At 39.5% G+C, this 12,353-nt stretch overlaps 1 protein-coding gene across 6 annotated transcripts in view; it reads right to left on the minus strand.

Annotated features, from left to right (window-relative positions):
• Window positions 1-12,353, minus strand: part of LOC141488396 (transmembrane domain-containing protein TMIGD3-like) — an 81,696-nt gene that overhangs the window by 3,344 nt on the left and 65,999 nt on the right. For 4 of the 6 annotated variants that reach the window (XM_074188421.1, XM_074188423.1, XM_074188426.1 and 1 more), the window contains 3 exons: window positions 9,117-9,177; window positions 7,302-7,625; window positions 331-397 (listed from right to left, as the gene is read on the minus strand). In XM_074188421.1, coding sequence (XP_074044522.1) covers window positions 331-397; window positions 7,302-7,625; window positions 9,117-9,177 — 452 coding nt within the window. Of the gene's footprint in view, window positions 1-330; window positions 398-7,301; window positions 7,626-9,116; window positions 9,239-12,353 lie in introns of all 6 variants that reach the window. The other 2 variants (XM_074188424.1, XM_074188425.1) reach the window with 1 other exon arrangement.

A 12,353-nucleotide genomic window follows, 5' to 3' on the forward strand; every position in this document is an offset into this window, starting at 1 on the left:
AACACAGGGGTAGGCTCCTCTCTTAGATAAGAATTTTTAACCATTATTCTGCATCACAGACTCCACCCCTTTGATACTTTTGATTAAATCTATGAACATTTTTCATTTTTAAATGAATGAAATTCAATATATCATACTACAAAGGAAACATTGAAACAAAGATGTTTTCCCATCTAAATTCATAGATTCCTTAAATCTATCCTTGTACCCTTTGAGATTCCAGGTTAAGAATCCTTGCATTAAGCAATTTCTGAGGTCTTTTCTAACTTCTGAGTCTACCACCTTAAGTTTGAATTAAATCTCTTTTCATGCCTAATATTCTTGACCCACCTGTTGTGATTTCCACTATAGCCAATACTGCTGCCCTTGCAGGTTCTGTTCTGCTTCCTTTGTAGGTCTGCATCAAAGAGGATTTTATGTTAGTGTATGCTGCTTCTCTCCTAGGCCCTTCTTTTACCTGGAGGCTAATCCTCAGCTCACTACAAGCTAGTGCCCAGGGTGCATTGTCACTGGATTTGATGCTTTGTGAAGAAAGAAACAATCACAAGTCCTGGGAACCAAATGCTGTTCTTTAGGGGTCTATAATCTTATGACTCTCATGCCCTCTTTAAGTCCATCTTCAAGGAGTAGGCAACACAACTCATGGGGACAAGTAAGAGGGGGAAGGAACAATTTATAAAGTGCCAATAGGTATCAGGCACTGTGTTACCTGCTTTATAAATATTATCTTGCTCATAATAATTGTATTAAGGGACAGACTATAGGCCCCAAGCATCTCACTGGATAATATCTATAAAAAGGGTCAGACTATAGGCCCCACACATCTCATTGGATAGGATCTGTAATGAAGTAAAAACTATAGGCCCCAAATAGCTCATTGGATAATATCTGTAATTAGGGGAAGACTATAAGTCCCAAACATCTCATTTAATAATATCTGTAGACTTCTGGCCAAGATGGTGGCAGAGAAGACAGGCACAGCGCTAATCTCCTAATCTTCCCTCATAAATAACATGAAACAAACCTCTTAACAGAAATCCAATCCACAAAACCCAGGAAGAGAAACTGGGAGATCTACTTCAAGGTCTGTCCTCTGGAATTGTGGTGAGCTGGGCACAGAAAGCTAACTCTGCCAGGAGCACAGGACAGGGTCAGAGCCTGATAACTCAACTAACCTGATCAGCGGAGCAGACTAGAGCCTAAAAGCATAAAAGCAGGCAAGACTGATAGGCCAACTAGGGAGCAGAGACATTGGTTGTGTCACTGAAGGTCTGGAGCTTGCCAGCAGAGCTGGAGAGAGAGTTCCAATGCTTCATTTCAGATGAAGCCTCTTCCCAGAACAAACACAATTACATCCCACCTCTGACACAGACATGTGAGTAGAAGACCTCCCTCAGTTGTGAATAGGGAGAGCAATTACTTTGCCCTAGGGCAAAATCCACCATTGATCAAAGGTAAAAATACTCAACAGCTTCATCCACCCACTCCAAGGTTAAGGGAGAGGGCCTCTAAGGCCACAGACACTCCAGAGAAAGCAACCAACACAAACTTCTGTCCAGCCCACTTGGAGTTACTGAACCCAGTGAGTAAAGCCTCTAGGGATCCCAACACCAAACCTCTGTGAACCAGCCCTTGGCTAACATAAGGTCTTAGTAAAATGAAGAACGGTCATAAGAAGGGGAATCCATAGAAAAATTCCTAGAAGAAAAAGACCCTAACTCAGGGAGACCTAGAATCTCTGAGGAGAATATGATCTGGTCTCCAAAAAATAGAGACTTCCTTGAAGAAATCAGGAAGGAGTTTTAAAAATCAATTGGAAGATTTGGGAGAGACAATTAATACCTTGCAACAAAAAGACAAATAATTGGAAAATACAATTGGACAAATGCAAAAAGACAATAATTCTCTCAAAGCCTCAATTGGTCAAATGGAAAACTCTTTCAAAAATAGAATTGACCAATTGGAAAAGGAGTTGCAAAAGGTAAATTCTTCTCTTAAAAACAATGGAGTCTGTGGAAACTAACGACTTTATGAGACAGCAAGAGCCTCTTAAACAAAACCAAAAAAATTGAAAAAATAGAAGAAAATGTAAAATACCTCATCAGCAAAACCACTGACCTTGAGAACGGATGGAGAAGGAACAACCTGAGAATTAGAGGACTTCCTGAAAACATTGAAGAGAAAAAAGGCTTGGACTTAATATTACAAAATTTAGTGATGGAAAATTACCCTGATATCATGGAATCAGACAGCAAAATTGTTATTGAAAGAATACATTTATCCCCTCCAGAACGAGATCCTAAAATGAAAACACCAAGGAATGTTGTGGCCAAATTCCAGAACTATCAGATAAAAGAGAAAATCCTGCAAGCAGCCAGAAAGAAACAATTTAGATATCAAGTAGCCACAGTAAGTATTACAGAGGACCTGGCTACATCAACATTAAGGGATCAAAGGGCCTAGAATGAGACATTCTGAAGAGCAAGGGAGCTTGGAATGCATCCAAGAATCCACTACCCAGCAAAGCTGAGCCTTTTCTTTCAGGGGAAAAGATGGACATTTAATGAAATAGGAGACTTCCAACATTTCCTGATGAAAAGACCAGAGCTTAGTAGAAAATTTGGACTTCAAACATAAGACTCAAGAGACACATGAAAAGGTAAAAAAAAAGGTAAAGAAAAAACTTCTATTCAATAAGATGAAACTGGCTATATACCCACTTGGGAGAAAGAGTCTCATAACTCTTGAGAATTGTTACTTTATTAGAGAGAATATACTTAGCCAGAAGTGATGGACACTCATAACTTTTCTGTGACTCAGAATGATTTAAAAACAGCACCTCCTTGAAAAGTGGGACAGTAAGGAGACAGGAAGAGGGAGGAGACTGAATGGGGTAAATCTCATTACATTAAAAGGTACAAAAGACCTATTGTAATAGAGGGGGAAGAAGGGAGAAGCTGAGAACCACCTGAATCTTCCTCTCATCAGACTTGGTTTAAAGTTAACTTACGCAAACACTCAGTTAAGAAACTTATCTTACTTTCAAGTATTAAAAGGGGAAAAGGGGAGGGGAGGAGATGGGGAGAGGGAGAAAAAGGGGAACTAACAGAAGGAAGGGAGGGAAGAAGGGGAAAAGGGAAAGGGGAAAGAAAAGGGATGGGTTGACATAGGGCAAACACACTGAAGATGTCAGTATCCAGAAGCAAAATACTGGGGAATATGGATAAAGGGGAAAAATACAAACAGAGGCAAGATAACATGGAGGGCAATAAAGAGTTAGTAATTGTAACTTTAAATGTAAATGGGATGAACTCTCCCTTAAAACATAAGCTAATAGAAGGATGTGATTTCTCTATCATCGCATTCAACTTAGATCAATGTATACCATGGAAACATTGTAAAGACTAACAGACTGCCTTCTGTTGGGGGGGGGAAGATTGGGGGAAAAATAAAACTCAAAATCTAAAAAAAAAACAAAGAAAGAAAAAGTAATAATATCTGTAATTTGGGGAAGACTATAGGCCCCAAATATCTCATTGGATAGTAACTATAATAAGGGTAAGACAATTAGCACCAATCTATGCTGTGAAGGGTTAACATCATCAGACTGGGTCTTGCAGATGATCAGAAGCCAGTTAACAGCTGAAGAGAGAGGTTAGCATCCTAGTGAAAATTCAGGGACTTTAAAATAAGGAGAAACATGGAGGCTTGAAGCTTCCTAGAAGAGGTATCCCAGACAATTTAGGTCCTCCACAGATAGAAGCAGAGGACTCCGAGACTTGTCCAGAGAAACACTAGGTCAGCTTGTTTTGCTTTAGTGTATTTACCAATTAGCTTTCTGACCTTAACTCTGCCCCCTAACTTGGTCTCCTTACTGGGAAGACTCGATTAATTGCTAAGTAACCAGTGTGAAAGTAAGTTGTTTCTGTTTCTTAGTGTAAACTATGACATAGGTTGTCTCACACAAATCAAAGTGTTTTTCAGGGTCTAATCATCCCTGGGTGGATTGGCCTCTGAGATTCCAGATGTGCAAGGCCAAACCTGGAAGTACAGCTTCCAATTAATAACCTTAAAGCCCTTTCCGATCATCAATCTGCCCTACACACCCAACTCCAAAATAATCTAAGATTCACAGTTTTTTCCACTATGTATATGAGTATATGTATAGACAAATACATCTAACAATATTGTTGTTGTTCAGTCTTAGCTGCCTCTTCATGACCCATGGACAATATCATGCCAGGCCCTTCTATCCTCCATTTTCTCTCAAAGTCTATCCAGACTCATGTTGGTGGTTTCCATGACACTTTACTTCATTCTTTGCCACCTCCTTTTCATTTTGCCTTCACTCTTTCCCAACATCAGGGTCTTTTTCAATGAGTCACATTTTCTCATTATGTTGCCAGAGTATTATCCTTCCAGGGAATAGTCTGAATTAATTTCCTTAAGGATTGATTGATTTGATGATGTTGCTTAAGGAATTCTCAGTCTTTTGCAGCTTCACAATTCACAAGTGTTAATTCTTCAGTGCTCAGCTTTTCTTATAGTCCTCCTGAACAAAGGTAGAGAAAAATCAATGTTCTGACTGGGTCCACTAGAAAATTAGGCTTTCACTGTTGCCGGGGGATCCTACTTTATCTCCCTTATCAACCAATATCCCTCTCCTTAATAGCTCTTCTAAATCTTTTTATTCCTTCTCAAACTCCCAAGTTTCCTTACAGCACCCCCCACCTTCTTTTAGCCGAGAACCTTGCCTTATATTTTACAGATAAAATTGATTCCTTTTGTCTATTCACTTCTCTTTTTCAATTCCTATCACTCAGGTGCCTTCTATCACTTTCTCCTCCTTCAATTCTATCTCACAAGATGAAGCAGCTTTACTTTTTACCAAGGCTAACCCCTCTGCTTGTTCAAATGATTATATTCCATTCTGTTTCCTCCAACAGATACCTCCCTCCACTCATGTCCATTCATTTTCTATCTCTTCTTGTCTACTGGCTCCTTCCCTACTGCCTGCAAATATTGCCCATGTCTCCTCCAATCTGAAAAAAAAACCAAAAACAATCCTTCACTTGATCTTTCCATTCCTGCTAACCATCATCCTACATTTATTCTTACCCTGTAGTTAAATTCCTCCACTATTTCTCCTTTCACTCTCAACTCCTTTCAATTCCAACATCAGACTCCAACCTTAACATTCCACTGAAACCACTCTCACCTAAGTCAATGATCTCTTAGTTGCCATTGACCTTTTCTCAATCCTCATTCTTGACTTCTCTGCCACCTTTGACACCTTTGATCACTCTGATACTCTGGTCTCTTGAAGTTTCAGAACACCACTATCTCCTGATTTTCCTCCTACCTTTTAAGCTTACCTTCTCAGTCACCTCTGTTGGATCTTCCTCCAGATCTTCCTTGTGATTCTGTCCTTTCCTCTCCTCCTTCACTTGCTGATCTCATAAGCTGCTATGGATTTAATGATCATTTCTTTGTTGATGACTTTCATATCTACCTATCCTGTTCTAATCTTTCTGCTGACTTCCAATCCAGTTGTCTTTCAGACTTCTCATACTGTATGTCCAGGAGACATCTTAAACTCAATATATCCAAGACAGAACTCTCCTGAACCCTTTTCCATTCCTGTCTTTGTTTTTCTTCTTCTTCCTCTTATTTGTCCTTCATTCTCAGGGAGGTGACGCCATGACATGCAGCCTTCTATTTCCTCCAACAGATAACCACTTCTGTCAAGTCCATTCATTCACTTTTTCTCTATTTCTCCTTGTCTACTAACTAAGTGAATTGTAATCAAGTGTTTGTGTGTGTGATAAGAGAAGGGGGTCATGCAAAGTCACCAGCCTCATGTTATCATCTGGAACCATCTCAGATATAACTGGAGATAACCCTGCATGCATCAAGAGATCTTGACCTTTTAAAGTTCAGTTTCATTTTGCCTGAGACAATGCCTATTTGGTGATTGAGGGAGGGGGAGGGAGGGAGAGAGAGAGAGAGACAGAGAGAGACAGAAAAACAGAGAGACAGAAAAACAGAGACAGAGAGACAGAGGAGGAGAGAGAGAGAGAGAGAGAGAGAGAGAGAGAGAGAGAGAGAGAGAGAGAGAGAGAGAGCAAAGAAGCCTAGAATGACCACTTTTACCTAGTCCAAAACAAACCAACAAACAAAAAAACTGGAAGAGCAAGACCCTTAGGGTTTCCTAGTGATAAGGCAGGTAAGAAAGGAAGCAAAGAACAGCCACTTTTGCTTATTAAAAAAAAAAAGACAGGTCTGGAGGGGAAGACCCTCAGGGTTTCTGGCCAAAATAGAAACAGTTGCTTTTTACTTTCACTCCAGGCCCATTAGAGCCCAAATTTCCTTACTGCTGTAGAGGGCAACACCATCCTCCCATCCTGCAAGTTCACAATCTAGATATCATTCTAGATTTTTCACTCTCTCTTATCACCTCCCCCCTTCCATCCCCACCCCTCACTCACCCCATATCCAGGTTGTTGTCAAGACCTTTCAATTTCACCTTTGCAGCATCTCTTGAATATACCCCTGCTCTCTTCTGACATTACCATCTCCCCCTCCCTCCAGGTTCTTATCACCTTATGCCTGCCTTACTTCAATAGCTACTGGGACTGGGGCTGGGGGTGGAGCGGGGTGGGGGGTCTGCCTACTTCAAGTCTCTCCATATTCCAATCCATCCTTCATTCAGTCCATAAAGTGATTAATCTACAAACAGATTGAGTAGATCTCTATCCCCTCCAGTACCAAATTCCTAAAAGCTCTTGTTTGGCTTCAAAGTCCTTCACCACCTAGCCCTCTCCTGGCTTCAGGTCTTCTTTTCCCTTCTATCCCATCAGGTGATTTCTGATCCAGAGGCATTGGCTTCCTTGCTCGTCCTCAAATAAGATACTCTTGTCTCTGGACAATTTCTCTGACTGTCCACTAAGCTTAAAAGGCTCCCCCCTCCTCTGCTATGACTGCTGACCTCCCTGGTTTCCTTTAAGTCCCAATTAAAATCCCATTACCTACAGGAAGCCTTTCTCAACCCCTCTTAACTGTTTTCCATCTTTTCATGATGTCCTATTTACAAGTACAAAGCTTGTTTTGTATATATAGTTAGCTCGTTCTCTCTCTCATTAGATGATAAGCTCTTTGAGGGCAGGGACACAATGTATTAAATGAAAGAATGAAATGAGGGGTGCTGCAAAAAGAAAAGAAGCCAGTTTGGGGGTGCTGGCCATAATGTACATTACATTGAGCGGTTAATGTGGGTTTCCTCAGTTCCAGCCCAAGGCTACCTGTGTCTCTCCCACCATCGAATACGATCAATTCTGTATAATCCATTGAGTCAGTGCCATAGTCCCTCTGTATGCCACACCAGTACCACCCTGTATCCTCCTTGGTAAGGCATGTCAGAGTGATGATGAACTGCATGCCTGTGTCCTTCAGGAACACTCGGTTGGTGCTGTTAGGTGTGGAAGCAATGATATTGCAGTAGTTACGGTAATAGCCTTTGCACCAATACTTGGGATAGTCCTTGTAGTAGGGGTCATAACTGCAGGTGATGGAAGCCTTATCCTGTACAAAGGCTTCCTTGACCTTTCCATCCATAACTATAGCATCTGTAGTTAAAAAAAATGAACAGAAATTTATTAATCATCATAGTAGACCTTGCCTTCCCAATGAATAAATCATTTTATACCTTTTCCTGACTTTCTCAAGCAATTTTTCTTTCTTTATTCCAATTAAGTCTGCTCTTTACATAAAGAATAAGCTTATCCATCTGTATTTGGTCTCTGTTATGAGTTGCCTCATTCTGACTTAGGGTTAGAAATTAATTCCTTGATGTCTGATTTCAACACAACACCTAGGTAGATTTCTAGGTAGGTAGTTTAGAGTTTCCCAAAACTTCTCCAAGACTAAGGTCACCCAGTTTTCTCAATTCCAAGGTTCTTTTGATCTAAGCAAAGAAGAAGAAAAAGGATGCCCATTGGACAAGGCCGCTGTCTTATTTTCTAACTATATCTCAGTTTTTATTATGAATATGTAGTGACTAAAGCCCTTTCTATACTTTGAACCAATATGACTAGAAGACAGAGTTTTCCACACTATGAATTTGAAAAGATTCACATATTTTAATAAGGAGACTTGAAAAGCTTGTACCATGTTCCCTTACCAATCCTTCTATTTTAAACCTCACAGAATTTAAAACTATTATCTCTTTCACATAGTGCTGTAGAAAAGGGAAGTGAGAAAGGTTGGGGATTTTTTTTCTTCCTGTCACTGCAAAAAGTTTAAAATAGTATTTCAGAGAAGCCTTCTTTGTGCTGTTTCCCTAGTTTGAGTTTCAAGATGTAAAGTTTGCTGTTGAGATCTTTAATCTAGAATATAAATCAACTAGTGAAAGAGTTGCACAAAATGGTCTTTCTTGCCCAGTTAGAGTTTAGGAAATAGGAGAAAAGGAAAAATAATAGTGAAAAAATCATAGTTTTGAAAAGTGTCATCTAGTCTAACCCCAACATTTTAAAGATGTGGAAATTGGCTTCAAAGACATTAAATGACTGACACGAGTAAATACAACTCAACTTACATGGAAATGTGTTTTACATGACTACAATTGTATAATTGCTCTTTCTCAATGAGGAGTGGAAGAGAAAATTTGGAATTCAAAATGTGAAAAAAAATGTTAAAATTGTTTTTACATGTAATTGTGGAAAAATAAAATATTAAAAAAAAGTTAAGTAGCAGATCTGAGATTTGAACTCAAGTCCCCAACATCCAAAGCACCAGAAGAATCACCATCCTCCTCTGCCTCCTCATCACACCATTCTCATTCTGTCAAAAGGGAGGCTCACTTTGAGTGGCATCTCTAAGAAGTTCTGAACTGGGTCCCTGAAGAGGAGGCTTTTGTTGAAAGAGACTTTAGAAAACTGTTCAGTGTGCTCACTTATTTATTGAAGGTTATGACCAATAGTTTCAAATTCCTTCCCCTATTTAACCTCTGAACCAGATAGACTATCCCATTTTGGTATAATCTTCAGACAGAATCAACAGCCCCTGGATCCCTGGCCATCAGTTAACAGTGTTGGAAATGCTCTTTTCCTACCTCTTACCTGTAAAAAAGACACCTAGAAGCATTACGTAGAGTGGCAGCATTGCCCAAGAAGCAAATCCCTGAAAGGAAAGATGGAAGAGCAGTCTTGAGGGACTCCCAGGCCTCTATGGCCAGTCAGATCTGTTAAATGGAACACAGACACACAACTGAGCTCACATTCCATCTGTTTCCTCATTGAAACAAAGCTTGGAGGAAAGTACGTCATTGAGAAACCAGAGGAAGCACCTCGGACAATTGCATATGGCGGCCCAGATTGCTATTGCGGCTGCTGTGACCCTCATTCAGGCCACTTTCACCTCTTAACCATGTCTATGGCCTCCTAAAGGGCCTCCTGGTCTCCAGACTCTATACACAATTAGGTCTCTTACTATGTGATCCTTGGAAAACCTCATAATCTAAGTCCAAGCTTCCTCATTTGCACAGTGAGGAGGTTAGGTTAACCAGAGATCTCCATATTTCCTGTCACCTCTAAATTCTTTGAAAATTCCTTTGAATACTTAGCAAAATTGCAGGTTAGGTAGATTCTTTTGTCACCTTCTCTCTGCATATGACTAATTCTTTGAAATAGAAAATAGCAATTACCAACCATCATGTGAATGTTCTTCTAGAAATTGTTAAAATGTCAGAAGTTTTTTCTTGGTTTGGGTTATCTCAAACTGAGCAAGTTTTTTTGATACATAAATCTTGTATTTGATACATAAATCCTGTTCTGATGGCCAGATCCACCCACCCTCACCTTCCCACTTTAGATCTTTTCCTTGGCTTTCCCCCATTCCTGAAATACTTCTTTTCTTTCCTGCCTTTCTTCAGGTCCCAGCTAAAAATCTAACCTTGTTTAGGATACTTTACCCAGCTCCCTCCCCTTGCCTTCACTCTGGTTTTTACCTCCAATTGAAGTCAATCTATCAGCTATCTATCTGTAGCTATCTATCCATCTATCTATCTATCTATCTATCTATCTATCTATCTATCTATGTATCATCTGTCTGTCTGCTTCTGTGTAATATGTATCTGGAGAGAGAGCGAGCGAGCGAGAGAGAGAGAGAGAACATAACTTCTATGTTTTCTCTCCCATTAGACTGTGAGCTCTCTGAGGGCAAAGACTAGGTTTGATTTTTTTTGTTTGTTTAGGAGAGTTTGTTTTATATTTTTTTATTTTTTGTTTTGCTTTTCTTTATACCTTCAGCACTTATCACAGACTTGGTATTTAGTTGGCACCTAGTCAATGTCTCTTGACTGATTCCATAATACAATAATAGAATCATAGATTTTTTCACTGAAAGGCCAAGACTTCAAGCCCTTCTTTTGACTGAGGAAAGAAGCTGAGACTTTAGGTGATAAAGATGACTTCCCCAGTTACTTTATAACTTGACAGCTAGGTGGTGCAGTGAATATAGCACTGCGCTTGGAGTTAGGACAGAAGTTTGAATCTAGCCTCAGATACTTTATACTTATTGGTTCTGTGACCTTGGGCAAGTCACTGAACCCTGACTGCCTCACATCCAGGACCATCTTCAGCTGTCCTGATCTTTATCTGGCTACTGGATCCATATGGAGGACAAAGTAAGATTGGTGACTTAGCATAGCACGCCCCCCACCCCACTTAATCAGATCCAATTCATATGTTTGTCATGGCATCACCTCCCTGACATCATAGTCTTCTCTGAGAATGAAGGACAAACATCATCATCATCACTCCAATATCCAATCAGAAAGAGGAAGGGTCAACAAGGGATACTGACAAAGTATGAGTTGAAGGATCTTATTATATTTACTTACTATTGCACCCAATCCAGTAGAAAAAAAGGAACTAGTTTTCATTTTTGTTTTTGATTCCTTAGGACCTAGTGCCTTGTATTTTGTGATATGTCTTGATTTGTACCCAAGTATGGAAAATCTGCCCTCAAAGGAAATTCTTCCAAAATTTATTGTTCTAATTCAGGGGTTCTTTACCCTTTTTGTGTCGTGTCCCCCTTTAACAATCTAGTGAAGCCCAAGGACTCTTCCTTAGAATCATGCCTTTAAATGAATAAAATATATAAAACCAATTATGTCAAAAATACTATCATGTAAAGATATATTTTATTTGTAAATATATTTATATAGATATATAGATAAATTTATGTTTATCTTTTTATATATATAGATACATGGGGTTAAGTGACTTGACCAAAATAATTATTATGAGTCCTTCTGACTCCAGGGCTGGTGCTCTATCCATTTATAATAAACACACATACATACATACATGTGTACTATTCACAGTCATTCAGGAGACAAGAGCTAGGAAAGTAAATTCATAGACAACTAGGATCTACCAGAATTTTGCCTTGAGACTGGCCCTAAGATGGTAGACCAATTCCATAACCTCTGGAACTATGAACCTCAACTTACTGGCTATTCAGTCTTTCTGACTCCCCTCTCCCAGAAACCCTCACTAAAACCAAACTAAAAATAAAAACAGTAACTCCTACCATAAGTCTCAGTCCAAAGCATCACTCAACTGGTGGATTGTGGGACAGCATCTGCTTCGGCATCTATCATTAGCAAAGTACAACCAAATATGAAGGTATGGACTCTTCCCTTTTTGTCTTTAAAACCTTAGCACGTGGCCCAATGGCTAATAGGTATGTGCTCAATAAATGTTTATTGGTTGAATGCTTGTTGAATTGAGTGGAAAACTGATGCCCATTTTCTTAAAAACAAAAAATCCATCTTGCCAACTTCCTTTTTACTACCTGTTCTTAGTTTATCTCCAATATCTAGCAGGGATGCGAGGAACAAGTCTCTAACTAGGTATTCTATTTTAAAGGTTGCTTTGCTGGTGCAAGGCATTAGGGAATTTTCAAAAGTGCAAAAAGACCAGAGATCACTTACTATCAAGGGATTTATTAAACAGAAGCAGTCCACACACTGTTTCTGAACTCAAGGATCCAGACCCTGACTAATCGAATTACCCACATTCTGAAAACCAGTTCATCGTCTTCTATATTGCTATTCCTTTGGGAGGAAATCTGACCCTTAAAATTCTGGAAAGAAACAAGTTTCTAAGTAAGTCCTGCTCCAAGAGTGGTGGACATGAGTTACTGAATGTCTTCTAGTTAAAAATCAGTTTGCCACTGTGGATATGGACAGATTAAAGAAGATATGAGGGTACTTCTCTTAAAATGTAGGATTAAAATTCTCAGTCATTTAGTCCAATAACCTCATTTACAACTGAGGAAACAGTTCCAGA

This window comes from Macrotis lagotis, chromosome 5, assembly GCF_037893015.1.
Source record: "Macrotis lagotis isolate mMagLag1 chromosome 5, bilby.v1.9.chrom.fasta, whole genome shotgun sequence".
Lineage (NCBI taxonomy): Eukaryota > Metazoa > Chordata > Mammalia > Peramelemorphia > Peramelidae > Macrotis > Macrotis lagotis.